General features: G+C 40.3%; 1 protein-coding gene across 1 annotated transcript; it reads left to right on the top strand.

Annotated features, from left to right (window-relative positions):
* The first annotated feature begins 665 nt into the window (after nt 1-665).
* On the top strand, nt 666-5,704 carry ING2 (inhibitor of growth family member 2). Its single transcript, XM_059817803.1, has 2 exons — nt 666-855; nt 4,431-5,704. Exons 1-2 carry the CDS (start codon nt 666-668, stop codon nt 5,099-5,101), a joined length of 861 nt encoding a protein of 286 aa, XP_059673786.1. The 3' UTR covers nt 5,102-5,704.
* Nucleotides 5,705-26,585: the final 20,881 nt, after the last annotated feature.

The raw sequence follows: 26,585 nt of genomic DNA, 5'->3' as shown, positions 1-26,585 counted from the left end.
GCGTGGCGCCTCAGCACCCCCCGCAGCGGCCGCCCGCCCCGCCCACACACGGCGCCGCCGGGGCACCTGGCGGGGGGCGGGGCGGGGCGAGCCGCTCCGTCGCAGCCGCCTCGCTGCACGCTGCCGTCGGGCAGCGGGGTGCCAGCAGCGCCCCCCCCCGCGGCGGCCGCCTCCGTCAGGCGGCGACCCCACGGCGGGGTCACCACTCCGCCCGGGCGCGGAAACAGCGGACGTGTGCGCCTTTAAGAGAGGCTCCGCCTCCGCGCTGGCTCCCGCCCCTTACCGCGCGCCGGGCCAGTAGGAGCGGGCGAGAGGGGAAGGCGGGAGAATGCGAACCCCTCGCAGCGCCGCCAGCCGGGCCTTATAAGGGCAGGGCCTCGCGCATGCGCGTAGCCTAGCAGCCAGGGGCGGGGGCTCCGAGTGGGTTTTGCTTCGGCGGCGGCACCGCGGCGGGAAGGGGCGCGGGACCCCGTGGAGGGGCGGCCCGGCCCGGCCCGGCCCGGCCCGGCGAGGCGCTTACCCCCCACCGCCCTCCCGCAGCGCCGCGGCCTGGCCCGCGCAGCTCGGCCCCCGGCGGGCGGAGGGGCGGCGGCAAGAGGGAGCGGAGCGGGGCCGCCGCGGGGACCCCGCGCCCAGTGCGGGCGGCGCGGCGGCGGCAGCGGCGGATGTGCTGTTGGCGCGGGGGGATGATGCTGGCGGGGCCGCAGCTGGTGGCGGGGCCGGCGGCGCCGGGCGGGGAGCGGGCCCGGCTGCTCTCGCTCTACGTGCAGGACTACCTGGAGTGCGTGGAGTCGCTGCCGCTGGACATCCAGCGCAACGCCTCGCTGCTGCGGGAGATGGACACGCAGTGCCAAGGTGGGCGTCGCGGCGGGACGCGGCCTCCGCCACAGGGCACCGGGCGGGGGGGGAAGGGGGGGCGGCCGCACATGCGCCCGGCGCGGAGGGGCCGGAGCCGGGGCGGGCCCGGCGGAGGGGGGTGGGCGCCAGGATGGGCCCCCAGCCGGGGCCTGCGCGGGGTTGAGCCCGCGGCGGTGCCGGGGCGCTGCGCTCGGTGTCTGCCGGGGCGGGCGGCGGCCGGTGCCTCCCGGGGGAGGGCGCCCCGCGGCGGCTGTGGCCCCGCCTCGGGGGCGGCGGGAGCCGGCGGTGCCTCACCGCCCGGAGCTAGGCCTCGGCTCCGCGCAGGGGCCGGCTCCGCCGCGCGGGGCCGCTCCCGCCCCGCGTCCCCGCCGCCGGGCAGCCCTGCTGATTGAACCGGCGGCGGTGCTGCTGGAGGCGGGGGCACGGGAGTCGGTTTTACAGCTCGCTCTGCCCCACCGCCGCGCGGGGGTGGGGGTGCCGCGTCCCGGCGGAGCCGTGCCCCCGTCCCACCGTAAATCGCTGCTCTCCGAACCGTCCCGCCGGGTGCTGAGGTGCGGCGCCAGGGAGGGCTCTACGTAAAGCGTTCGCAGTTCTCTCTGGTAATGGAGAGGGTCCGCAGAGCAGGAAGTTACCCTGAACTTCAGTCAAAGACATGGCTTCTCCCGAAATGCAGGTTAAATACCAATTAAATCCATTACGCCTCGCACTCTGGGGCTACACCGCTGTGGTATCTTCTACTTCTCATTACTGCTGTCCCGCCTAATCGTACGATGGGACCTATTCCTGAAGAGCGTTCCTGCTCGAACGGTGCAGCAGAGGCCGAGTGGCATGGACCCACGGCAGGAGGGGGGGGCGCTTGGTCCCGTGGAGTCGGAACTAGAGCCGTATCTCCCTTCCTAATGGGGGGCTTTCTTCGCTACGGGTAAGAGGGGACCCTTAAGGCCTTTCAGATGTTAAACGAGCCACCTCGGAAGACTGGCTATTGTAACCGGATTCTCTCAATTATCTTTCTGATTACCCAGGACGATACATAAGAACAGGCTTTTGTAAGTTTTCTGTGTTTTTAAAGTCTAAAGGGCATAGATTTGTCTGCAGCATTTTGAATTCTTAGTCCAGGCTGCAGTGCCTAGCAGGCTCTTTACCTGATCTGTGGTGACAGCACTCTAGGTCTGTCTTGAAGAGATTCAATCTTTTATTTAGGCTATATCTCCTATATGTATTCCTCCAGTCACTAATACAATACTGAGCCAAAACAGAGGTTTGTTGCTAGTTTTATCAAAGTCTTCAACTATTTTAAAAAACAACATTCCTCCCCCCCCCCCCAACACTTGATAAAAATATTTTAGGCCCAAGTCTGAAGATGTAAAAGCAGTGCTGTATAATTTCAGCTAATTTAAAAAGTAGTGATAGTTCATGCAGGAGGGACAAAGGCACTCCTCTGCTTGGAAAACTGAAATCCTTTTAGCTTTTATTAGCTCCACCAAACTTAATCAGATTATCTGTAATGAACGCTTGGCCCTGTTTTGTGTTGTGTGTGGTTTGGTTTGTGTTTTGTTTTTTTTAAACAGGGGTTTCAGAACGTTTTAGTTGGATGCCTTCTCTAATCTTAGGGACTAACAAGGAGTTTGGCTAACTTGCATCTCTGTCAACCCAGAAATTCTTTCCTCTTTTTAATGGATGGTGGTCCATTTAAAGTGTGCAGCATATCTTTACAGGCTGCATTCAGGGAATAATCAACATAGGGTGAATGTTGTTTTCTGAAGAAATGAACAGTTGCTTGTGGGTTCTTCTGGGCAGGGCATTCCCAATATGGGAAATATGTGTAACTAGACCTACGCTTTTTTTTCCTTTCATAAAAAAGGCAGGGTGGGAGATAATGTGGCTGCAGAATATTGTACTCTGGTTATACTCTGGTTTCTAGTTCAACAGCCTACAAAGTACCTTACTCCACGCTTTTCAGGAGCAGAGAGTAAGATTTATTCACAACCCCCACCCCCCCCACCCCACCCCCCCCAGTCAGGGCAACAGGGAAGCGATGCAGCTGAAGATGCAGGGAAAGAAAGCTTGTGGTTTTAATGGTAACTGGAATGCTAGTATTGAGGAAGAAAATAGGTTAAGTGAGTTATTGGGCAGGTAGAGTAGTGATTTTTATCTTCCCCTAGAGAATGTCTGGAACAGAACAAAATGCTGTTGGCTCCTGTTGTCATTCAGGTTTCAGAATTTATAGTAAAAAGCGGCTGTTCAAGCTTAAGCTACTGTTTCAAGATGTCAGCAGGAAAAAAAATCACTGTGAACAATGTTGAGATAGTATCTATGGCTTCCATTTAGCACAAGCTTGAATCATTTCACAACTGTACAATACAGACAAATTCTTTAAAAATGAAAGCCAGTTTATGAAACGCAGGTCTTTAGGAAGAGATATTGTACTGCATATCTTCTCGTTCTAGAAGTAAATAGTTTAGTATCATTCATAAATTCCCATGCCTGTTCAAATAAAATTTTTAAGTTGTTTCTGAAGGAACCAGTACTGTATCTAACACTGTGCGTCAGCTTTCACTGTCAGTTCTACTAATCTACTTCCTTCCACATTAGCAATTTGTCTTTTATGTATAGATCTAGTGTTACTTTTGGTCTGGAAAATACTATTTTAAAATCCAGCAATATAGAACAATAGAGTACAGACTAAGATTGGCTTATAAGGCATTTATTAGTCTCATATTTGGGTTCATTAAACTTGCTTCCAAGAACTAAATTTTATGAAAGATTCACAGCAACTCATCCAGTTATTTTGCATGGCTTGCAAGAACAAAAGGTTAGAAGTCAAACTGTGAGCCACTCATTACTAGTTGCTTAAAAATATCCTGTGATGCACTAAACAGTCAGTCACCTATTCCGAAAAGTTCAGCCTCAATTTAAAATGCAACTTGCTATAATTTGTCCTGGTAGTAGGAAAAGCACTTTGAGTGGTTTAAGTTGATTTAAATCCTGATTGTAAATTTGCTATTGTGTAACTTCACTTGTCATACTCATTTTATAACTATGTCTACTTGAAAGTGTAATACCAAACGTTTAGAAGAGTAAGAAGGGGAAGGCAGAGCACCTGGATATCGTAATTCTGGAGTGTTATATATCATGATATATAATGATTAAATGAATTCTAAGTTTCTTCCTGTGATAGAGTAAGCTGTTGCTTTGGTTTATAGGCCAGGGTTTTGGAACTACTGTGGCAAGGATTCTCAACAGAAATTCCTGGTTTTTCAGATGGAGGAAGGATCTGGAAGGATCATGCTCCAGCAGCTATGGTCCCCTTTCTTGGGTTATCCTTTCTTTTTCCAATGGCTAAAATAAGCTTGCTTTTTCTCAGAACTTAAGATTTTTTTTCTTGCAACAGATTGTGATCTTAAACACTGATTTGATGACCACGTGCAACTTGAATAAAATATCCAATGTAGCCCACTGGGGTATACTATAATTAAAATTTGTACTATTTCTCATCAGTTAGAAATACATTTCTATATTTTCTTGAGCATGATCCATCTTGTGTAATCATTCATATTATCTTTATTTTATAGAAGCATTAAAGGAAATAGATGATGTCTTTGAAAAATACAAGTCAGAAAATGATCCTGTTCAGAAGAAACGCTTGCAGCAGCATCTTCAGCGTGCATTAATCAACAGCCAAGAACTTGGAGATGAAAAAATTCAAATAGTTACTCAGATGCTAGAACTGGTGGAGAATAGAGCCCGGCAAATGGAAACACACTCTCAGTGTTTTCAAGATCTGTCTGAGAATGAAAAGCCTCTAGAAAAGGCAAAGATGGAGTCCTGCCAGCCGGAGAGATCTTCACGTAGACCTCGTCGCCAGCGAACCAGCGAAAGCCGTGATCTGTGCCATATAGCAAATGGTATTGATGACTGCGATGATCAGCCACCTAAAGAAAAAAGATCTAAATCTTCCAAGAAGAAAAAACGCTCCAAAGCCAAACAAGAGAGAGAGGTTTCACCTGTAGAATTTGCAATTGATCCCAATGAACCAACTTACTGCTTATGCAACCAAGTGTCTTACGGGGAAATGATAGGATGTGATAATGAACAGTGTCCTATAGAGTGGTTCCACTTCTCGTGTGTTGGACTCACCTACAAACCAAAGGGGAAATGGTATTGCCCCAAGTGCAGAGGAGACAATGAGAAAACGATGGACAAATGTACTGAAAAATCAAAAAAGGATAGAAGATCGAGGTAGTGAAAGCAATTCATGTTTTAAAGAGTTGCTCCTTTTATATTAAAATGTTTAATTTCCAGAGAACGCTGTTTTAGGGAATGCATAAGACTATGCAATAATTTTTAATCTATAATATTAATGGAGTATTAAAAGCTGTTATACCTTCTGTGATCTTTAACTTTCTGCACTGAATAACCAAATAATTGAAACAGGGTGGCTTCAGACCTTCACAGAAGACATTACAAGCATATGGCGCTTGGTTTCAGTTTAACCCCATTAGTATTTTAAAGAACCTTGTGAGTCTTGAAATGATGGTGGTGGGAAAGATACTGAAGAACTTTTCGTGTTATGGGGAAGGCGCTGAAAGGCCTCATGTAACTGCTAGAATCTTAACAACTGAATTTGTACTTTATCCCAGGTCTTAAGTTTTCAGTTTTTGTGTTAACATCACTCATTTGGAATTAGGGTTTTTGAATTCAGCTGTAACTGTAAAAGTCTTCCGAGCTAAAAGCAGACCTCTTCAGTGACTTTCATATGACCAGTATGTTATTTCAAGGAAGAAAATACCACTAACTTAAGCTTTTTTTTTTTTGTCAATATTAAACTCTTGTCTTTGTGACTTTACACTTGGGAGTCAATTTTTGGATATGATAGAATTATGGTGTATATGCAGTTTTGGACATTCTTTGTAGGTTTTGTTTGGGTTCTGTTGAGCATCCTGATGTGGTCTTTATTGTTTAAGATGGTCTTTCTAGTGCCAAAACTATTTCCTTGATTGTTTATGTTTTGCCACTGCCTATGTAAGCCTTGAAGTGGTAGAAGATATCCCTTGAGAGGAGGGGATATTGATATCTCGGGGAACAGAAATTGCAAATGTGATGAAATCTTCATCATAATCAATCTCGAGAGAGCTGAAACATGACTGGTATTCTCTGGGATGTAAACTTTGCTTTTTCTTAAGTGGTATTTGCGTATGTGTGTGGCCACACCTGGATTTAGGCACAGCATCACAGTTCTTGGACTTGGGCAACTATCTAAAAAGCCTGAAGGCAAAAGCTTTCAATAAAAGTTCTGATAGATCATAAAAAACAAAACATAAGCATGACTGGCACAGAGCCAGCAGACAAATCCCAGCAGGTTTCTGACAGGCTACGTAACAGTGTTGTACTGAAGTATGCTGGTAGTGTCTAAACACTACTTGTGTGGTAGTGAAAAGTGAACTTCCTCACTTCTGCTCCTCAGAGGAGGTGGAAGAAAAATGAAAACAGCTGTTCCTGCTCCTTTGCAATGGGAGATGCTTACAAAGGAGAAGTGAGTGGTGTACCTGGTGTATCAAAACTGGCACCTAGGGTTTCTAGTCAACAATGTTCTTCCTTGAGACCGCTTGTGCCCTGGGGGGCTTGGCAAGGCAAACAGAGCAGCTCTGCAGGGCTGGGTTTGGGGGATATCTCTAGGTGGGCTGCAAGCACTTGGAAGTCCTCGTAGGTCTCTGCTTTTTACTGCTAAGGTCTCCCTTGACAGCACAGGGGGAGAAGCGATATCATCTCTGGTCAAGCCTGACTGAAAAGCAGTTGTGCTGAGTTGAGAGCAGCCCAGAAGGCAGATGAGCAAAAGCAAGCCATGACGGATGAATGCCATCAAAACTCTCTCCTGCATCTCCACTAGAGGGCTGTGATGGCCGGGGCTGGAGGGCTGGATGCACTGTGCTTAGCATAAAGAAAGCCTCAGAGCTGTTGGGCTAGATGGTATGAATCAATGCCTAGGACTCTAAATATTATAAGCTATGTAAAATACCGAGCCTGTTTCCACAGTTATGATCTGATTTCTTAACAGGATTTAGCATTTGCAAGTAATACTAGTTAACGTATGGCAGGGGAATGTAAAGCCAGTGTTTCGAATTTTTGCTCTAAAATTGTAGGTTTATTAAGTGAACCAGCTCCACTGGGGAGACCTGTTATCACAGTAAGCAAACAGCTCTTGCAGGAAGCCACTGTAAGGGCTCTGACCATCAGCAAGGTAGGAGAGAAGGTAAACCTTATCCCAAGGCCCTGTTTTGCTTTCCAGGCCTAGTGGCTAATCTGAGGTTGCAAAGATAGGCTTCTTGAGGGGGCTGGATCATGGCTACTGATGGAGAATGATCAGGCCAGCTGTTGGGAGACAAGTGTTCTAAGTCCTCCTCTGTGCATTTTACCCCTTTTTCTATTTCTTAGGGCTTAATGAGTCTTAAATTTCCTTCTTGGGAACACTGGTTGGAAGCCTTGGGCTGGGGATGTATCAACATCTAATGCCTACCTAAAATGGCGATGCTCCATAGTATTAAAAAACAAACATCACTTACGTAAACACTGAATTTGCAGAACAAAGTACAAGTGAAATGGTAACTGTTAACATTACTAATTTATCTTGAAAAGTATTGCTTGAATTTCTACTGGCTAAATCAAGAATACTTTTTTCCAAGGCAGAGGAAAAAGCTGGGAGCCTTATATAATTGTTCATCTGGAATAATTGCTAAAGTAGGAGGTGTATGTTGCGGTGTTACATAAAGAAAATTTTAGATTCTGAAAGTGGTCCAGATAAATATCCCTAATGCAGGGATGGTATCTTTTACACTAATGGCCCTTCTAGCAGGGAATATGAATTCTCAAGGTTTCCAGTGAAGATACTGCTGGGGAAAGGGCACTGGCTTGCCTGATACATGAAATTGCTCGAATGTGGAAATAATTCAGTTCATAAGCAGATTAGCGGTGTGCCTCACATATACCTGGGTGCATCTAAAATTACCTCTTTGAAATACTCTGGCTAATTTGTTGTTAAAACGTACATGAGAAAAGATCTGATGTTATCTGGCATTCAGTATTTCACCACTTTTTTTAACCAAACACAGATTTTGTGGGTTTGCATCCGTTTTCATAGAAGATCAATGGTAATTGCTGGAGACACACAGAAGATGCTAGTATGAAATCAGAAAGGTAAGTAGAGAACTCTTATGTTGCTTCTTAATGTTGAGTTCTTTTTCTTAAAGGGATGAACCTCACTAGTGAAGTGAAAATGAAAAGTAAACACTGTTAAACCAGTTCATCTTCAAGATATGTATTGACTGTCATGAAGTAAGTCTAGCTTCTTGCAAAAAAAATAAGTCTGGACAACAAACACTTTGGCAGTTGATAGAAGTTTACATAACTACACAGGAAACTGCTTCCTCTTTGTGAAAACTAATGCTACATCCTAATTCAGCATACGTTACATTTTGTTTTCTTGAAGTTTATGAAAATATGGTGCACTTCTTGCTTTTTGCCTGTCAGTTTTGAAGTTACGCACGTTCATCAGCAGCAAAAGGCCCCCATAAACTATTTAAAAGGAATGGTATCAGAGCGAGAGTATTTCTTGATCATTGTCCCATGGACCAGTTAGATTATCTTGACAAAATAATCATTCAATCAATCGAAACTTTAAAGCAAAACAAAAAATACACCTAACAAAAAGCTTACTGTTTTGAAAGCAAAATGAGCAATTTAATAATATTTGCTGTCTATTATACGGCCATCTTGCGATCTCTGGCAGTTACTGAATTTTTTTATGGACTGGAATTATGGCAGGTCTGGAATAGCATGCAAGATTAATACAGGTTTCCTCCAGTTGCTGTGTATTACTTTATTCTGTCGTGTAAGCTGCGTCAATCCAAATACAGTTAGTTACCAGCCATGATAGGTACAAATTCTTTTAAGTGTAGGCTTCTGCATGCTGTTGTACGTTCATACTTGTTGATTGCTAAAAAGCACAATGATAATACCTCTGTATTTAAACTAGTTTTAACTGTATTTCCTTGCCAAGCATTAACTAATCTAGCCATTCAGAAATGGTAATGTGATATTGACAAGTCTTGAAACTAGTACAGAAGGGTGGTAAGTGAGATGCCCCTTTCTTCCCCGAATTTATCTAAGGATTTTCCATTTTGGATGTTCTTTTAGAGCTGAAGTGGACCTTTGTAAAGAAGATGGCGTTTCCTAACTTTGAAGACTTTTTCTTCATTTAAAAGCCTCTAACTTCAGCTTGAAGGAAACTACTACAGTTTGTCTGAATTCATACTTAAAAATGAGGAGTTTGGTAGTTCTGTGGCTTGTGCCATTTCTGACTGCAACAGGTCTGATTCTTAAAGTCTTAATCTGGGTTTTTATTCTTTAGACTCAGCTGGGCTAAACTGCACCCTGTTCGCTCTCTCCTAAAACCCAGCCAGTCTATTGGGACAAAACTGCAGCGATTGCCACACCAGCAAGTTAAGGGCTTAGAGTTCTTTCTCCCTCTTATCTGCATGCATATTTCTTTTATCAAGAGGTCTCATCTCCAGTAGCTCTGCAAGTCTTTGACATTGGCACCTCAGACTGAAAAAATACCGCAGGTTTCATATAAAAGCCCAACTTGCTTTAAATGCTGCAATCTAATCTAGACCTTCTTTTTTTTCTCCATACATACCTGAATCTAAAGAGCAATGATAAAAGCCCCTGAAAATTGTGAAGATACTTTATCACATCGGGCAATATGTCTGAATTTCTTCTATTGCCTATTTCAAAGCTAATACTATCTTGGTAGCTATTGCTTGCTGAAACCTGCTTTAATCTCAAATGACAGATGTATTAGTCCTGAAAGGCAGCCTATCTACTCAGTGAGTCTCAGCAAAAAAATGCATCGTGGGCAAAGAAAAAGCAACTTGCTTATGCTATAGCTTAGAAGTAGCATATCTTCCTCTGTTAGGACTAGCAACCCTGGCTAGTCTCTGTGGAGGAGACTTGAGGCAGGCCAAATATGGTTTGACCTATGGAAATCCACAGACCAGATAAATTAACTGAGATTATGTTGGGAAGGTCTGCGCTAGACCAGTCAGGTGAGGTTAGGAAAGTAGCAGTGCTTGCTGTTTTTTGAGCGTTTCCCATAGGAGCCTAACTCAAAAAAGGTTGAAAACCTTGAACGGAGATGTATATCTCCCTGCAATTCAGAGTAAAGCACCTGTTCTTGAAGATACGCACTCCTTATCTTATTCACCTAACCTCTCAAAAGTTCTTTTGAGCCACTTTAAGCAGTTTCCTTGACCATGATGGCTTTCTGAATCCTATTTACGGTGCATAGCTTTTCTTGGGCACAGTGAACAACTACATCTCTGAATAGCTGTCTTTAAGAGATCTTTAAGCATCGGACAGTCTAGTTTTCTTCAGGTTCTTCCTGGCTGCTAGTGGATACTTCTCCAAAGAAGGCTTTTTTCAGTGGAATGGACAGTTGGTTTTGCATCTGATCCTCTCAAGATGATGAGCAGGGCTGTCACTCAAACCCACAAGAATTGTTTTTCTGTCCAGTGCTAGTTAGATAAGACACTTTGCTGTCAGTGGTAAAACCAGATGTTACTGTGCAACTGTTCAACTTCTGCAGACTTAACATGTCCTAGAAGGAAAAACATGATCATTTTTTACTATTATCATGCCTCTTTTATAATACATGCCATGAAAGAGTTGAAAAAGTTTGAAATCCTCTCTTTTGTGCCAATTTTCCGATTACCCTGCAGCCTTTTGAATAGCTTGAGGATTATGGATTTTCACTACAGCTGGCCAGTAAACAGTTCTATTTAGTGAAAATCTGGCAAATTTTTCATTAAATGAAGCTGTCATTTGCCTTTGAATCCAAGTCTCTTCTTAAGATCAAGGTCATACTGCATCTGAATCTCTTCTAATTTTTGGTTGGGGTAGGATAAGAGTTCTAAAAGCTTACTTTGACAAATTCTGCATTTTTTTTCCACGTATTTCTGCATTCTTTTGGTTTACTAGGTAGGGCAAGTTAAATCAGCAACGTTTTAACTGCAGGTATTAGATTGGACTGCATCTCTGTTCTGCTGCAACTGTGTTCTAGCAGAATATTACTGACTATAGTGTGACCAATTTTGTACTTCTCAGAGATACACTTCACAGATTGAACGCTTCTTTTTTTTTAAATATACATCAAAGAAGTTATAAGTAGCATACACAAAGATTCCAAAGGCCTGTTTTCAGTGTTAGGGATTAGTGCTTAGTGTGCACACAAAATAAAATCCTCCCCAAAGTTTTGCTTCTGCATACTTACAGAGTACCTCCACTGAAAATAGTAAAATTGGTGAATGAATTTTGCTACAGTGATTAGCTGCGCACATTAAGACTACTAGAAAGTTACAGTTTATAGTTGGAGGAGCTGAGGGGAAGAAACTTAGGTACTTTTGTGGTGGAATGTAGTGTGATTTTTAACAAGCCTAAAAGGAAACTTTCATCTCCTGCTGAGAAACAGAATGAAATAAAAAGAATTCTAGAACCTTTGAGAATAACTTTCAGTAGAGAAATCAGGATAAAATCCTTTCCCAATTTAAATAAAATTTTGTTGAGCAGGGTTCTACCCAGCATACAGATTTCCAGCTTCCTTTGACTAAAGCCTAAAAAAAGATTAAAGCTCCATGGCAACTGCTATCTTAACTCCTGACAGCCATAGTATAAATTACATCTTGGAAAAACCTAATACTGAAAGTTTTATTTAGGTCACCAGTCAGGCTAGGAGATGGTAGGCTTATACATACCACCCCAAACTTCATTTTGCCCCTGCATGGTCTCAGTGAGGCAGAGATTTTTGTGGGAGGAAAACTAGATGCTATATAATTATATGCAGTATGAATTTAAAAATCTGACAAGTTTTAGGTGTGTAAATTTGTTTCATACTTTTGGGGAAAAGACTGCAATTTACTTGCAACTGTAACCTTCCATTGAGGAATACAGCAAGGTTCATCTGGGAGGTAGCAGCCTAGACAAGTACTATGTGAGGCTACCACAGTAGCTGCATTTGCTGCCAGTGGAGGAACAGTATTGGTTTGTTCGTTTTTTTTTTTTTTATGCAGAGGGGAGGAAGATGGGCAGAGGTTATGCAATTAATTCATTTGCCCACAGGTGCCCCAGCATTCATACTTGTGCCACGGAAGCTACCTGTCCCTTTGGGCTTCTTTGGAGATACTGCTTTCTTGCTGTTTGAGGTTAATAATAGTGGTGGAAATGAATATAAATGGACATTAAAAGTTTAGAGTAAAGAGAACCTGTGGTAAACACCCACCACCCCTCAAATTTCTGCTATTTACGTGAAGATTATCTGGTACTGTTATTTCCTTAGTTCCGCTTCCTTGATCTCTGACTATTTTTGACCCTGTCCTCTCTGGACTATGTGCTTCTCAGGCCTTGAAGAATGCCTTTAATTGTTGTCTGAGGAACACTTTATTAGAGCCATTAAAATAGCCTGGTGCCTGAGACAGGGAGGGATTGGTAACTGGAATCATTGATCCTGCTGTCCAGTGCAGGGAGAAAAAGTGGGACTGCGTGTTCCCTAGTCTGTCAGCTGCTGCTGGGCAGACACAGAATTATTCTGAGGCTACCTTTGACCTCATCAGATAGCAAAGTTTAAGTCCTCAATATCTCATTTAAAAGGAGAAAGTACTCATCATTTCTCAAATAAAAATAAAACCAAGATAATATCAAAACCATACTAGAATTGCAGCCCATTATATACCTACATCATTGCCTACTTGGAAACTTTGCCTTGTAAATGTTTAATACTATCATGCCATCTATTACTGGAGAAGGATAAGAAATAGAATTGTAGAAGCATTACCAGTGAAATACTCAGTTTTACAGACCTGCAAGTAGGACTGCTTTTGCCCTTTCCTCCAGTAGCTGGAGTTGGCTGATCACAGTATGATGCACACCTTCATAACGTGGAATAATGGTATGCTGGTGTTCAAAGAGATCCCAAACTTTTATCCTGTGAACAGATAACAAAAACATACTCAAATACATATAGTAAAGTGTATAAGAAAAAACCTGAATATGTTTTTTTTCCCCCTAAAGGTGTAATATTGAGATGCTAACAAACGTATTGTCAGTTGAACACAGTGAGTTGTATAAGTTAACCAGTAGAACTGGGACACGGGATGCAAGATAATCTCATTATTAAATGGCTTTTGGGAGAGTTTTTAAGAAGTTTAAAAAATGGTAAGTTACTTGGATTTCTTAGTATCAGTTAGATCATTGGAACTTCTGCATTGGTGAAGAACTCTTCATATTAATTTCCTAAAACTTGGAAATGTTGAATAATAATTGAAGTCATACAGAAACAGACCACTGAGCATTTTCTAAATAAAAATACATACTTTGGCTATGATTTTCAATGCAGTAATCTAATGATAGTATATGCCAGAGTGGCAAATTCATCTACGTTATGATTACATTTTATTTAGCAATAGAAGGTAAGAATTAATTTTGAGTTTTTCCCCTCTTACACTATTAAAATATTTGTAGTAAACTGCAAAGGTACTTCAGGATAATTTTATGTAAAGAACAGTGCAATAAAATCTGTCATTATCATACCAATGCTATTCTAAATTCAACTTCAGAAGACATACCTCCCCATTCCCAAAGCACTGCCAGATCAGGTAAGTTAACACAGTATGTGGTCATTCTTTTACACCTGTGCAGCAGTTGGCCCTGCTTACTGTGGGGAGTGAGCTGATGGAGCTTTACAAGCCACAAGGCTTGTCTTCCTGTAAACATGCTATGTGCTTTTGAAACCTGCTTGAGGATAAAATATGATGCTTCCTTGAAAAGTGACATTTTAAGTATTTAAATTTTTCTTTAGCGAAATCCCCAATGTTTTGTCACATGCTTGTGGCTGTTGCCACAGAGACAGAATTGGTTTGGGGGAAGCAGGTCAGACATAAGTCTCATATTTAATAAAATTTTTTTTGCTAACACCTCTCTCTTGTATTTAATGACTTGTCATCTGTACTTGCTGGCATGACATACAACAGCAGAGAGGAAAGCACCCACAGATTTCAAAGGCTTGACTTCATGGAGTGCACCAGAGTAACAGAACTGCAGCTTCAGTAACTGCTAACTGTAAAAGGCTGTTAAAACTTATAAGAATTAACTGAATTGAGAAAAAAATTAAAACTTTTCTTAATAATTTAAATCATGTAAGTCCCTCACAGGAGGAATGTCCTGACTGTAACCAGAAACATTCCTGCATCTATTCTGTCTCTGGATGAAGAATTTTTTTTAAAAAAATCATGATATTTTTGAATACAACCTCTAGGCAGAAGTCTATTCAAAAAACTCAGTAGGAAAAAGTTGTTGTTATTAAATTAAGATCGTGTTAGTATGCTTGCCAAAACAACAGATCATTTGATAAAGCTCCTTCCTGAACCTTATGGCCAAAGTAAATCTGCACATAAATATACATAAAATGTGCCCAGATTATAGTCTTAGTTTTCCTTCTCACTGAATTAAGCACAGTTTCTACACAGAATTATTTGATTAATATAAAAATGACATACTTCCATTCAATTCTTTATAGCTGAAGCTAAGTTCTTTAGGCTGACTGTGCTTTCAAACACCTTTTATTTTCCCACTGATATAAACTGATACTATTTTCTAACAGCTTGTACCTTTCCTCTCTGCCCATTTCTCCAAAGGTGTTGTGCAAACGTGCTCTTCAGCAGATGCTTCATCTCCTATTCAACAGCCTGAATAACTGATAAGACTGAGGTTTGTGGCCTTGGCAAAATATGGAATCTGCACAAAGCAGGTTCTGTCTCTGTTCAAAAGCTGACTCTATTAAAAAAATTTAAAAAGCCATGAACACATAATGATGTCTAAACTGTTTATTTTTGCCTTGCATAGCAAAAATGAGGAGAGATGCTGGGTACAAGCTCCTGAACCAAAGCAGTCATGCAAATACTGACTAATAAGATGGCACTAAGCTCGTTCCTGTAAGACACTGCTTGCGTTGTCAGAAAAATGCCCAAGTTTCTACTGAAGAATTAAGTGCAACTGAAAGCATCTAACTAAGGTATCCTAGTTGAAGTCATCTAACTCAAGGCTCTAACACATGGCTAACCTTCTACTGGGTCAGGGTTCTTAACACTCCATGGGAAGTAACTGAAGCACTAACTGTGGTATTGCTATTTCTGCCATGCTTTTGAACCATGTAAGAAGATATAGTATTTAATGGAGCATTATGAGTTTCAGTTGAAGATGGTGCTGATATAAACAACTCCATTAAAATAGACTGTATAATAGTTTTGGCATAGTTTTATTTCATTTCAAGCAGATCTCTGTTTAAACCTTAAATAAAACCCATTAGAGATCACCATGTAAGCTGTTATACTTGGAAAGATCATGAAACAGCAAAACTAGAGAGGCTGGCTGGACTTCCAATAGCTCTAAATAAATGGCATGCATAGCTTCTCTCAGTTGTCTCTCATTACTATCGTGCAAGCCTTAAAAACACTAAGTTTCTTCTAAGTCTTATTTCGATATGAATATAGACATTGGAATCCTGTCACCTTCTACTGGAATCTCACTGGGTAGTTGGGGATGGCTGGCTGCCTTTTATCACTAAGTTTTCCCTAGACCCCTTTATTTTGTTTGATGCTTGGGCTTCTAAATTGTACCTTCTTCAGCCCGGAGTCTTCCTGTGTTGTTTGTGTCGCTGTGATTACATTTTTACTCCAGAGTGGAATGATCATCATCTACATCAGCTGGGAAAAGAGAGGCCCATTCACAAATAGTCATACTTAAAACCTGAGTCCCATATAAAGAGGGCACTGCTTAATAAGGATGACACACAACAAAGCCTAATTTCAAACAAATCATGGAACTCTTTCTTTAGTAATGACTGCCCAACATTCCTGCTTATTTCCAGTTTAGAAGATCAGAACATGTAAGCAGAAACTAATGTATTCATCATTCTAAACCATCGGTTATCTGTCATTCGTCTCCTTTCTTAAGGTAGCAAAAACCTGGCAAGATGACCAACCATAGGTTTATTGTACTAAGTGAAAGGATGCAAGTGAGTGGAAGAAAATGATGTGAGGGTAATTTTGTTTGAAAAGATAACTCGAAGTAACTTTTACAAATATGCAAAATCCTTGACTTATCAGCAGAAGCACAAAATCTATTAACTTATTCATTGCATTTCATGAAGTTACTTTATCAGCATTAGCCAGCTTCCCCATTTTTCCTTTCGGTAGAGGAACTTGATTCAGTAGAGGAACTTCATGATTGCGGAGTGTAACATTCATGTAATAACAAAAGAGGAACATATTCAGCAGTTTACCCATTTTCCATCATGACTCCAAGCCCAGTTCTACTGGCATCATCTGTAATTGTCAAGCAGTACACATCTGGCTCATTTTTCAGTAATTTTTAAACCTAAAGTTTGGAAAAACAGTCATTTTAAGTATCTGACAGATAAACACCTCTACTATTACTTTTATATTAGCCTTAAGGAATAGAACTTAAATGATTATTTAATATAGTACAATAATCAATGACAATAAAAAAACCCTAGGATTTGAAAAGAGTAAGATCAACACGTCACTAATTTTGCACCATTGCAAAAAAACCAAATCTTCTGAGATTAATAAATAGGAATGCTGTTTTAAGACATGTTAAGTAATTATATGCCATTCAGTTTTGGAAACCATACTTAAGGGTGGCAGGAGTTCAAATAAGCAACAAGATAGAGAAGAGGTGTAGAAGACAATGAATGACTTCTAATGAAAAATAGAACAAAGCCTACAAACAAGAGGACTGAAGTCAGTGGTCCTCAGTAATGTGAAAGTTTGCTTCCAAGAGGAAAGGGACAATCAGAATCACAGAATCACTAAGGTTGGAAAAGACCTGTAAGATCATCAAGTCCAACCATTAACAAAAAAAAAAAAAAAACCAAAAAACAAACCCCCACAAACAAAAGGACAATAATTAATGTCCTTCGCATGGAGCACTGAAGGCTTAAATAAGACACTATGGAGAAAACAAAACAAAAAAAACCTGTCCAACCATAATGACAGTGAAGCACTGGAATATATTACTTTGGAAAGTAAAGATCTCCAGTGATGAAGATGCTACAAGGCAGGCTAGACAATCATGTCAGCATCAGTTTAATTATAACTGATCCTGCACTTAAGCAGGGGAAATGGATTGAATCAGCAGTTCTTGAGCTATGGGAAGGCACTCACATATCCTTGGAGGCCCAGACAAAGCTCCAAGAGAGTTTAATCTGATATTTCTCCTTCTTCCTACCTTTTCCCCTGGAAGTTCTCTCTGAAAATCACTTGAAGAATATGGTATTTACTCTCAGCCAGCAGGACAGGAAGGGAGCAGAGCCATCAGATCCACCCTACCTACGGGCACATTTTAAGCATCGCCAGTGGCCATCTGGGCGGACACTTGTTGCATGTTCCTTGCATTCCCATAGCGAAAGCTGAACTGTGTTGAAGGTTATGCTACCACAGCAGCACGAAGTCCATAGGGAAGGCTGACCCTTCTCTTCCCAGCGAAATCCAGATCCACAACTGAGGAACATTTAAAGGCACAGGATGTGAGGAATGGTGCAATTTCCCAGGGGCATCGAGACCAGGATCAGGGAGAGGAAGCTTCTAGTGATAACTGGCAATTCAGGCAATGGCAGCAGAACACAACTACCCAGGGACAAGATTCTAGCTGTTGTACAGAAGTATCACCTATTTGCTGGAGTGAAATAGGGATGTTCGTATATATGAAGGGCCTATCCTATTACAGTAGAAAGATAGTCCCAATAATAATATATTTCAGTACTGCTGAAATAAATGATCTCCTAAATGGATTTCCAGCTCTGCTTTCTACTTGTTGCACATGTAATTAATTAATAGCAAAATAATTATATTCTCCACACTCACAGAGAATTTAATAGATGTTCAGGTATTTTAAGCAGGAAACCTGGATACTATGCTTTGGTTTCTACCTATTCAAGAAACACTGTAATAATGTGTCACAGTATTTTCTTTGATAAGTGTTAATTTTTGGTGGAAAGGACTGGCAAAATGAGTACATGAATTTTTCGCAACTAGAGAACATGTTCAGTAAGTAATCCTTACTGTGGTGATCATTTCTGAGTAGCTTCATGCAAATATTCACCATCCAAACTCCTGGTTATTTTTATAAATACCACATCTAGCAGTCAATTTTCAACATGAAAAGTGCATTTAAGCTTACAAAAAAATACTACCTACCATTCCGGTTTCTAAGTTCCACAGTATGATATAGTCAATTTTCTCTTCTTCGGTGTAGCTGGGAAGCACCAGATAGCGGCCAACGTAGGTCAAGGCAGTAGTGTATAGAAAGAGGATGGATGGGCTGGTTGCAAGACTACCAAGTTGGCACAGGACTTGCAAACTGAACTCAGAGAGATGGTGCGTGTGGTATGAACACACTATGACCTAGGGAGCAGGAGATCATCTGGCAAGTCAGTCACAAGCTCAAGAACTTTTCTGCAGATATATGTCAGCACTTTTCTTTTTTATCTCATTTATATCTAATTAAAAATATGTACCCTTTTCTCAATCTTAGCATATTTATTTATATAAGCAGTTAAGTGGCATTGGTGTTCGTCAATGAACCTTAAAACCAAATGGACCTCTAGGCATAAGTCCTTTCATATGGACATATAAATTATTGCATATGTATGCATATGCACTTGTAATAACTTCTCCAGCTGATCTGTCTGTTGACCCAATGCAGTGATGACTGAGAAAATCAAGGTAAATCATGTCAAATGAACACAGGGCTGAGACTATCTACAGTAAATCAGATGGGAAACTGTTCATAGTAAAGCCAAACACAGCCCACCAGTGATATTTTATATATGCAGATGACAGTAAACAGCAAAGATTATTAATAAACTTTGCAAACTTGTGAAAAAAGGAATTCTGGTTACAACACAATGAAACTGTAAAATTCTTATTTCAATTTAAAATTTGATCTTTATGAAGAAAAACTGTAGAATTTCCAATTAGAAAATTAATCATCAGTGTAAATTAAGCAATCAAAAGGTGGACTTAATTATGATTATGACCCCAGAACACTTACCTATTCAAGACCTTCCTGATACCAGGTCATAATGGAAACTATGGAGTGAAAACAAGATAGAAATACATGACACAATAACAAAAAAAAAGGAATACAAAGTAGGACAAAATAGCTTCTCAGCATTCTAACAGTTTTTACATAACATACCCATCAGTAAGTAGAACAATATTTTGAGATTTGAGAGAAACTGTATAAACATGATACATTAAGATGTTGTTTCTCACCTTTTCATCTCCACTAAGCAAGTACTGATCAATGGCATTATGTTTTTCACTAGTAAGTTCCTTTTTTTTCCATTTCTTGTTTTACCTTCTTCTCCAGTCTCCTTTCCAGTCTTAATTTCCTTGCACCTTTCCCATGGGGTCCAAAGTTCTGAAAAAATATTAAATATTGACTTTTGTCACCTGATACAACATTTTGATTACATTCACTGAAGTAAAATTTCTCAGAAGGAAGGATGCACAATTTACTTAATAGATGATCACTACAATTTTAAGGCTTCTGGAAAACGTGCTTCCTTCTCATCTTTTGTATATTGTAAGCAGGTGGTGATAGACTGCACCTTAAGTAACTACTGTGAACAGCAATGGTAGGTTCAAGATAAATTCCTTGCACTTACTCAGAAGTCAAAATAGGCTGTCTGCAACTCCAGACTTTAAGAGGTGAATGGAAAGTAGTGAGGAAAACTGTCAGTATGCTTACCTTCTGTTCACCCAGGACTGCCTTGCCAGTGGACAAAATTTATGGGTTACAGATGGAAAAAAAGATTGGAAACCACTGTTTTGGACTGATGTCTAGAGAGACAGTAATGCTACTTGAACAGTATTTAAGTGAGCATAGTCACAATTCCTCCTTCCCACTTCTCAGGCAGCTAGGGTCACTAAGTCTTGCAGCTGAACGAATATAGTAATTGTACATCAGTCCGCTCTTCATCTCTTTGATCTCTCTGCTTCAAGACAATGACACTCTGGCTTTAAGGAAGGTTACAATGACCTCATTTACTTATTCCAGTAATTCATATTTCAGTGCAAATCCATGGCCTGGACAACTGATGTTTCAGCTCCAGCTCTGCAGTGCTAAAGAAGTTAAAAGTTGTCACCTGTCGCTCCCTTGCTCATTCTCCTTTTGGGTGGAGTCTCCTGGTACAGGTCCTTGGTGGCCTTTGACAGAAGATGATCCACCAGAATAGGTTGCTTAGGAGTTTTCTTTGTATTCTGGCTCAGCCAACCCTTTACAAACCTAGTCTCTAAATTCCCAGTGACAAAAAGGTCCCTGGCAAAACATCAGGATTCTTTGGTATCACATGAACCATGTTCTGGGAACAGCACCAAAAGATCTTATCCAAACATTTCTCACAGACCTCACAAACGCTAGGGAAAACTAACTTAGTCCAACAGGCACAGGGAAGAACAAGTTGGCATCTTTCTGCTCCAGTGAGGTCTTTATTACTGTTAGAGGGTTTTATCCTCAGAAAGTGACTTCTTTTGTCTTCTTCCGTTTTGGAAAAGGGAGCCTTAGCTCACAGTTTGGGTCCCACAGCAGCTTTGAAACTAAGAACTACAGGCAACCTTAACCAGACTTAAAGTTTCCACTCAGATACACAATATACTGTAAAGAATTGCTTGTTTTCAGATTTTAACTTTATTTAGAGACACTTCCATGAGTATCTGGTGGATTTTAAGAGAATGCCCTTTATGCTACTGACTATTGTGACTCAAGAAAATAAAAAAATGAGGATTGTTGCCTGAACACTCATTTTATTTAAAAGTATTTAGCAGTTACTTGTACAGAGCATGAACATATATGATTTGTTCTGTATGTAAAACTTTGCGGATGATGCAGTTAGTGCCAGAGACAAACTCCTACCTATTCTCAGAGAGGCCAAGCAGTAGCCCTCCCTCAAGAGTCCTGTACTTTTTACTTTGGCAAGGAACGATGTAATGACCTGACTATTTCTCCACATAATTCTTTTTCAAAAGGTCATAAGATAACAATCTAGTAAAAATATAAAAAACCCCACCTTGCCTGCTTTGTGTATTTAATTATCTAAGTAAATGTCTTGTTTAATTAGGTTTTACAGAAATGTGAAAAAATATCCATAATCATGCACACCCACCCGAACTTATATTCTGAATAAATTTGCATTTAATACCTGAAAAATTTGTCTCAGAGAATCCAAAAGAGAGGCCAAACCTTTGCCTGTAAAGACAAAGAGTTTTGTATCCCTCACCAGCATGATTTCAATGCTTTCTACAAGTCTCTTCTCCATTCTAACAGTATAGCATTTTGATTTTATTATGTTTGATGCTGTAATCACTCTGGCACTGAGATTCCTGCATACAACATATCTCCAAGACAAAAAAACCCAAAAACCCAAAACCACTCACCAGTCTATGACTAGTAATTATTCAGCCTACAGAGTTGTCCCTGTTATGTTTTAAAGTTTGAAGTGCCTTGTTTTATGGATCTTCTGAACATTCCCATCACAGTGATCTCCAATTCCCCAGCACAGATATATATGTATCCAGTTGCAACATAGGACTGAAACCCTGGCCTCACTGAAACCAGTGGGAATGAGGAGTTCACTTTTGGAGTTCTGAGCTTGCATCATTAAAAAAAAAAAAAAGAAAAATTATTTTTGTTCATTTTTTTGCTATAATTTGGCTGAGACACATTCTAAAAAAGTCTCTACATGAAGGTGTTGCGAGGATGTGTCCTTTGGCTAACTCTTTATGATCAACTTGTTTTTAAATGGATGATTCCAGCAGTGCTCAACATCGGTGTTCATGTTAGGTGTGAATCCAGCCCTTTGCAATGTGTAAACTACTTAAGAAACAAGCAAGGCAATTCAGGCACAAATTACAGAAATTAGTATATTTTGTCTGTTGTTTTCAGCAGAACTACCTTTTAAAGGCTTCAGTCATGCTTTCAAAGGCAGTGTTGTGCCTGTCATGTTGTCTTGTCTGCTACCTGCCCTAATCTGAAAGAAAGGGAATGTTTAAACATCAAATACCTGCCTATTTTGAACCTGCATAGGACAATTCTGCATAGCCACAATGTCCCAAATTCTTTTTGTGTTTTGTCCCCTTTTTGTAGTAACAGTCAAAGACTGGCCATTGATCTTTACAGCCAAGTTCCATGTTCAAAGGTGGTTCTCTTCACCACAAAAGGCTAAACAATAAAGAAGTTCAGGACAAACACCCACATATTTAAGGTTAAATTGAGAAAACAATATTTGTAGCACAGGAATAGAATATTCTGTAATAACACATGTGTCTGTGGTTGTTCTACTGGGACTATCTTGTGAGGTTGCTTGAAAAGTCCACCTGAATTTTGCTGTCCACCTTTTTGGTAAGTACACAGAGGCCAGGTACACAAAAGTCTGCACTGGTGATCAGTTCACTTTCTAGGTGAAATACAGGGTGCTGATCACTATGTATAAAACCTGATGTGATCTGACTTACGGAGAATGTAGAAATTAGCAAATTTTTCTCTCTGCAATTGTCTTACCACAACAGCTGTGTTCAGAAGGAATGTTTCAGGTATCTTTTCATGAGCTAAGCTGCACAGGATTTAAGGACTTGGACATTTTTTAGAATAAGCCATTGTTTGACTTTAATGCCATTGAATATGTTTGAATCTTGTATTATTTACAAGAAGACATAAAATGTATATTCAGTTATAGATATTTGATAATAGTACTCGTTTTACTGATAAAGTATTGAGACAGCAACGGAAGCTTGAATTCAGCACTGAAATTCAGATCTTTGGTTTCCAGAATTGTGGAGATGTTTAGGATTAGAGAGTACATTTCAGTGATAAAGAGCAACGATAACCTTTGGAACTTAATTTAAATTTTCTTAAAGTTTCATGGAATTGCTATGAAATTTGGTTCAGATCTCCTGTATTCTCACAAGAATGAATATACTTGTTCACCACTTAAGCCTGTCTCCTTTGTCACATGATTGATTTCAGAGCACTCAGGTAATTTGGTATTCACTTTTTTAACCACATGGCACCCCATTTTCCATTGCAATCTTGTTACAGGTGTTCATGTGAAACAGTAGGAAATTGAATAACATACCATGGTAAAGTAGAAGAGATTATTGAAATACATCAGTACAGACTGTGCAATAACTAAGGAATATGGAATGACAATACTGATGGTTTGAGAATTACATTTGTATGATCCTTTCAGAAATGAATCAATCCACAGAAACGATTCTCCTTTATTTAAACAAATGACAACAGAAATGAAACTGCTCACCTGCAAGATGAACTGAAGGTAACTTGGCCACATGCCTGCGGTCTTCAGATTCAAAAGTATTATCTCAGTGGTATTCGTTTTTGGAATACGGCTGAATGCCATGAAATGATAGCCCAGATGATTAACGAAGCAGGAGCAAATAAAGTCATTTCAGCAATCCTGAAGAGTGTAAGAGTAGGCAAAGGTGCTAACACTGAAAAGTTCTACTTGCATAATAGCCTGCTGCCTCGTAAGCAACAGCAGAGCTGTTTGTAGCAAGAGGGAGGTTTCTAGTACACCACTACAGGCACTTTTAAAACAGCAATTGTTTTCAAATCTGTAACATTATCTGAAAAGAAAATGTGCTCTCTCAAGAATATTTTAGGGTCAAACTCACCTCAGTGTAAAGCAAGGGCAGCCCTGCTGACCCTTCTGAAAGTAATGGAGTAATACAGAATTTGCTCTTGGAGCAGCTGCCAGGCATGATAGGATGCATGTACCAGAATCTGGAAGGTTTAATGGAGGCGTGAGAGAGCTGAAACCGCCTGCCTTCAGATGGAATGCAGCTGGGTGAAAAAGTTAGGGGTAAAAGCCCAGATTTTTAGAACTAATTAGGCACCTAAAGTTGCTGGAAAGCTGCTGGCGTGATTTTCAAAAACTCCAGAAGAATTTAGAAAAGATGCTCTTGAAGACCTCATGGGCCATCCAAATATTTTAAATAATTGGGCACAACTTCCTTTTCTGAAGAAACAGAAATATAGTTTCTAAACTTTCATTACCTAAAGATCACAAGGAAGTAGTCATTAGTTATAGCTTCTCCCTGAACAGCGGCCACAGAGTTTTGGCATATCAGCTTAACAACGACATCTCCCTTGCTAGCACTGAACACCATGGTTTCTTTTCTATTCCTGTACAAAAGAGGAGTCAATTAAAACAGAGAAAACATACCTGTAGCATTATTCTGTCACACCACTAAATAAAACCTGAAGACTAAGTGGATGTACAAGAAAGACTGAATTGTTTCCAGATGGGTATGTGCAACCCAGTGCAAGAGGTATATGACAACATCAGGTCTATACTGTCAGAATCAACTAGGTGAGTAAGGTACAGAATGAATGCCAGATACTCTGATGCAGCCTGATATGGACTTTTTATACCAACTATGATATGAACTGGGAGGGGGAGGATTGGAAGGGCAATCTTGCTGCTCTGGCAGTGAGAGTTCATGAATAAAAAGACCTATCAGGTTGTCAAGTATGCTAGTTAACTGCACATTTTAATGCTATAAAAGATTGTCATGTACAGTAGTTGGGATTTTTAATGTGGTTTGATTTTGCCCCTGTCTCTGCCTGCACTGAATGTAGATGCAGCATACATTATGATTTGCTGTCCTCCCAATGTCATTACCGCCTCCAAGTCTAGCTTTTGAACCCTTCAGACATTCCGTGGATAAAATATGGGACTGAATAACAACATCAAAATACACTTTGGATTATTCTCTTTATAATCTCTTTTATGTATGACCTATTGCTTCCTTCCTCTTTCATCATTTTCTTTCTAACATTTTGTCTTAACTCCCTGCAACTGGATTTGCCTTTGCAAACGATGTCTATCTTTAATATCGAATACTGCCAGTGCCATTTGAAAATCAAATTGATGTGAGTGGCAGAAACTGGACTTCTAAACCTCATCATTCAAATCCTGTCAAACATACTGCGTAAGTAATTATGATTATCCTTTCCTACTGTTATATACTATAGAAGTAGACTAGTCATACTTAGAAAACCTATAATTTTTTTTAAGTGACTACAATATTTACACAGAGCAACAATGAGTAATGAACTCCCAGCTGATACTGGGAGTAGGATACCTGCTGAGCGAATACTCCTGCACTGCACTAGCACAAATCTTGTTCTCAGAAATTTCAGTTTGACAATCTCAACAAACATTGTGTAAAGCTGCATGCTGGACTGGCGCCTCAAACCAGGAAAGAATGCCCTTCAACTTATGTTTGGAAGAAGTACTTGAGTAGCAGTTTGTTAGTGGAAGATATAGTAGATTGTTGAGGGCATGAGGGAATTCATACCTACAAAACGTACCCTGAGGATTAACCCCTTATAACATGTGGATTATATAATGACAATACATCAATTATAGAGCAATGCAGTAAATGTAAAGAAATTATGAACAGATCTGACTTTCACAAAAATATAATGATGGAAGGCTGATATTCAGTTATGAAGAGGAATTTTTTAATCCGAAGTTCTCACTGGTGAAAAATACTTCCTACTACTCTATAAGCACATAGAATATAATCGTTCACTGAATTTCTTGATATAAGTATGGAGCAATCCCTGTATATAGGAGCATCTGCTGAAGAAATGTGTATTTAATGCAGCAACTGGCATGAGTCCATCAGATCAAAACCCTGAAATAATAAAAAAACCTATAGGTTGAAACACAGAGCTGAGTATATTTCCTGAGTCTGCAGCTGGCATATATTCCTTTCCCTTCCCTGACCTCAGAATAAAGTATGAGGCAATAAAATTCTGAGGGGAAGGGAAGTCAAATGTGAAAACAGGGAATATGAAAGTATCACCCCCACACAAGTGAGAGAGAAAAATAAACCCAAACAAGAAAGAGACCTGAAACAAAGATTGAAATGACAGTGGGAATGAAGTGCAGAGGCAAAGGAAAAAAGCTGTCAGAAATAATCAGGAGAAGCATAAAAAGTAACCCAAGGAAACTAAAAAAAAAAAAAAAGAAAAAAAAAAGAAGTGAAGGGTCATTTTATAGCTAGTTAATGGCATCTGAAAGAAATTATAATATAACGTATCTCCTCTTCCAAAAAAGTTGTAAGATTTTCTCCCCTTCTATTTTCTTTAATTAAGAAAATCCTAAAGTGCATGTTCACAGTGTCATACAGCACTGTAATTTATCCAACAGCCACTGCTGAGGAGGTACAATTCTAAACTGCATAATTTAAGGTTTGTTTTGTTTTTCAAATTTGAGTATCCTGCTAATCTTTTTGAAATTTTTACATTTCTCTTTTTATTTACTACATTTGACAGATTAATTCCCGTTGAAATGTTGGAGAATGCCTATTAAAAATCCTGACAAGTTATGCCATCATTTAACTAAATTGACAGAAAAATATATACCAAAATAAGTCCTCCTCTCTGAAATGCTGAAATATGGATAATGAGCCCTTCATAAGTTAGGTAGGATCCAGACATGAAAAAAATCTATTTAAACCTCACGCTCCGGTATATAAGGCAATTTCTAACTGAGGAAACTGTAAAGT

Source organism: Gavia stellata, chromosome 5 (genome assembly GCF_030936135.1).
Source record: "Gavia stellata isolate bGavSte3 chromosome 5, bGavSte3.hap2, whole genome shotgun sequence".
Lineage (NCBI taxonomy): Eukaryota > Metazoa > Chordata > Aves > Gaviiformes > Gaviidae > Gavia > Gavia stellata.
This window is presented reverse-complemented; position numbering and strand designations above follow the sequence as displayed.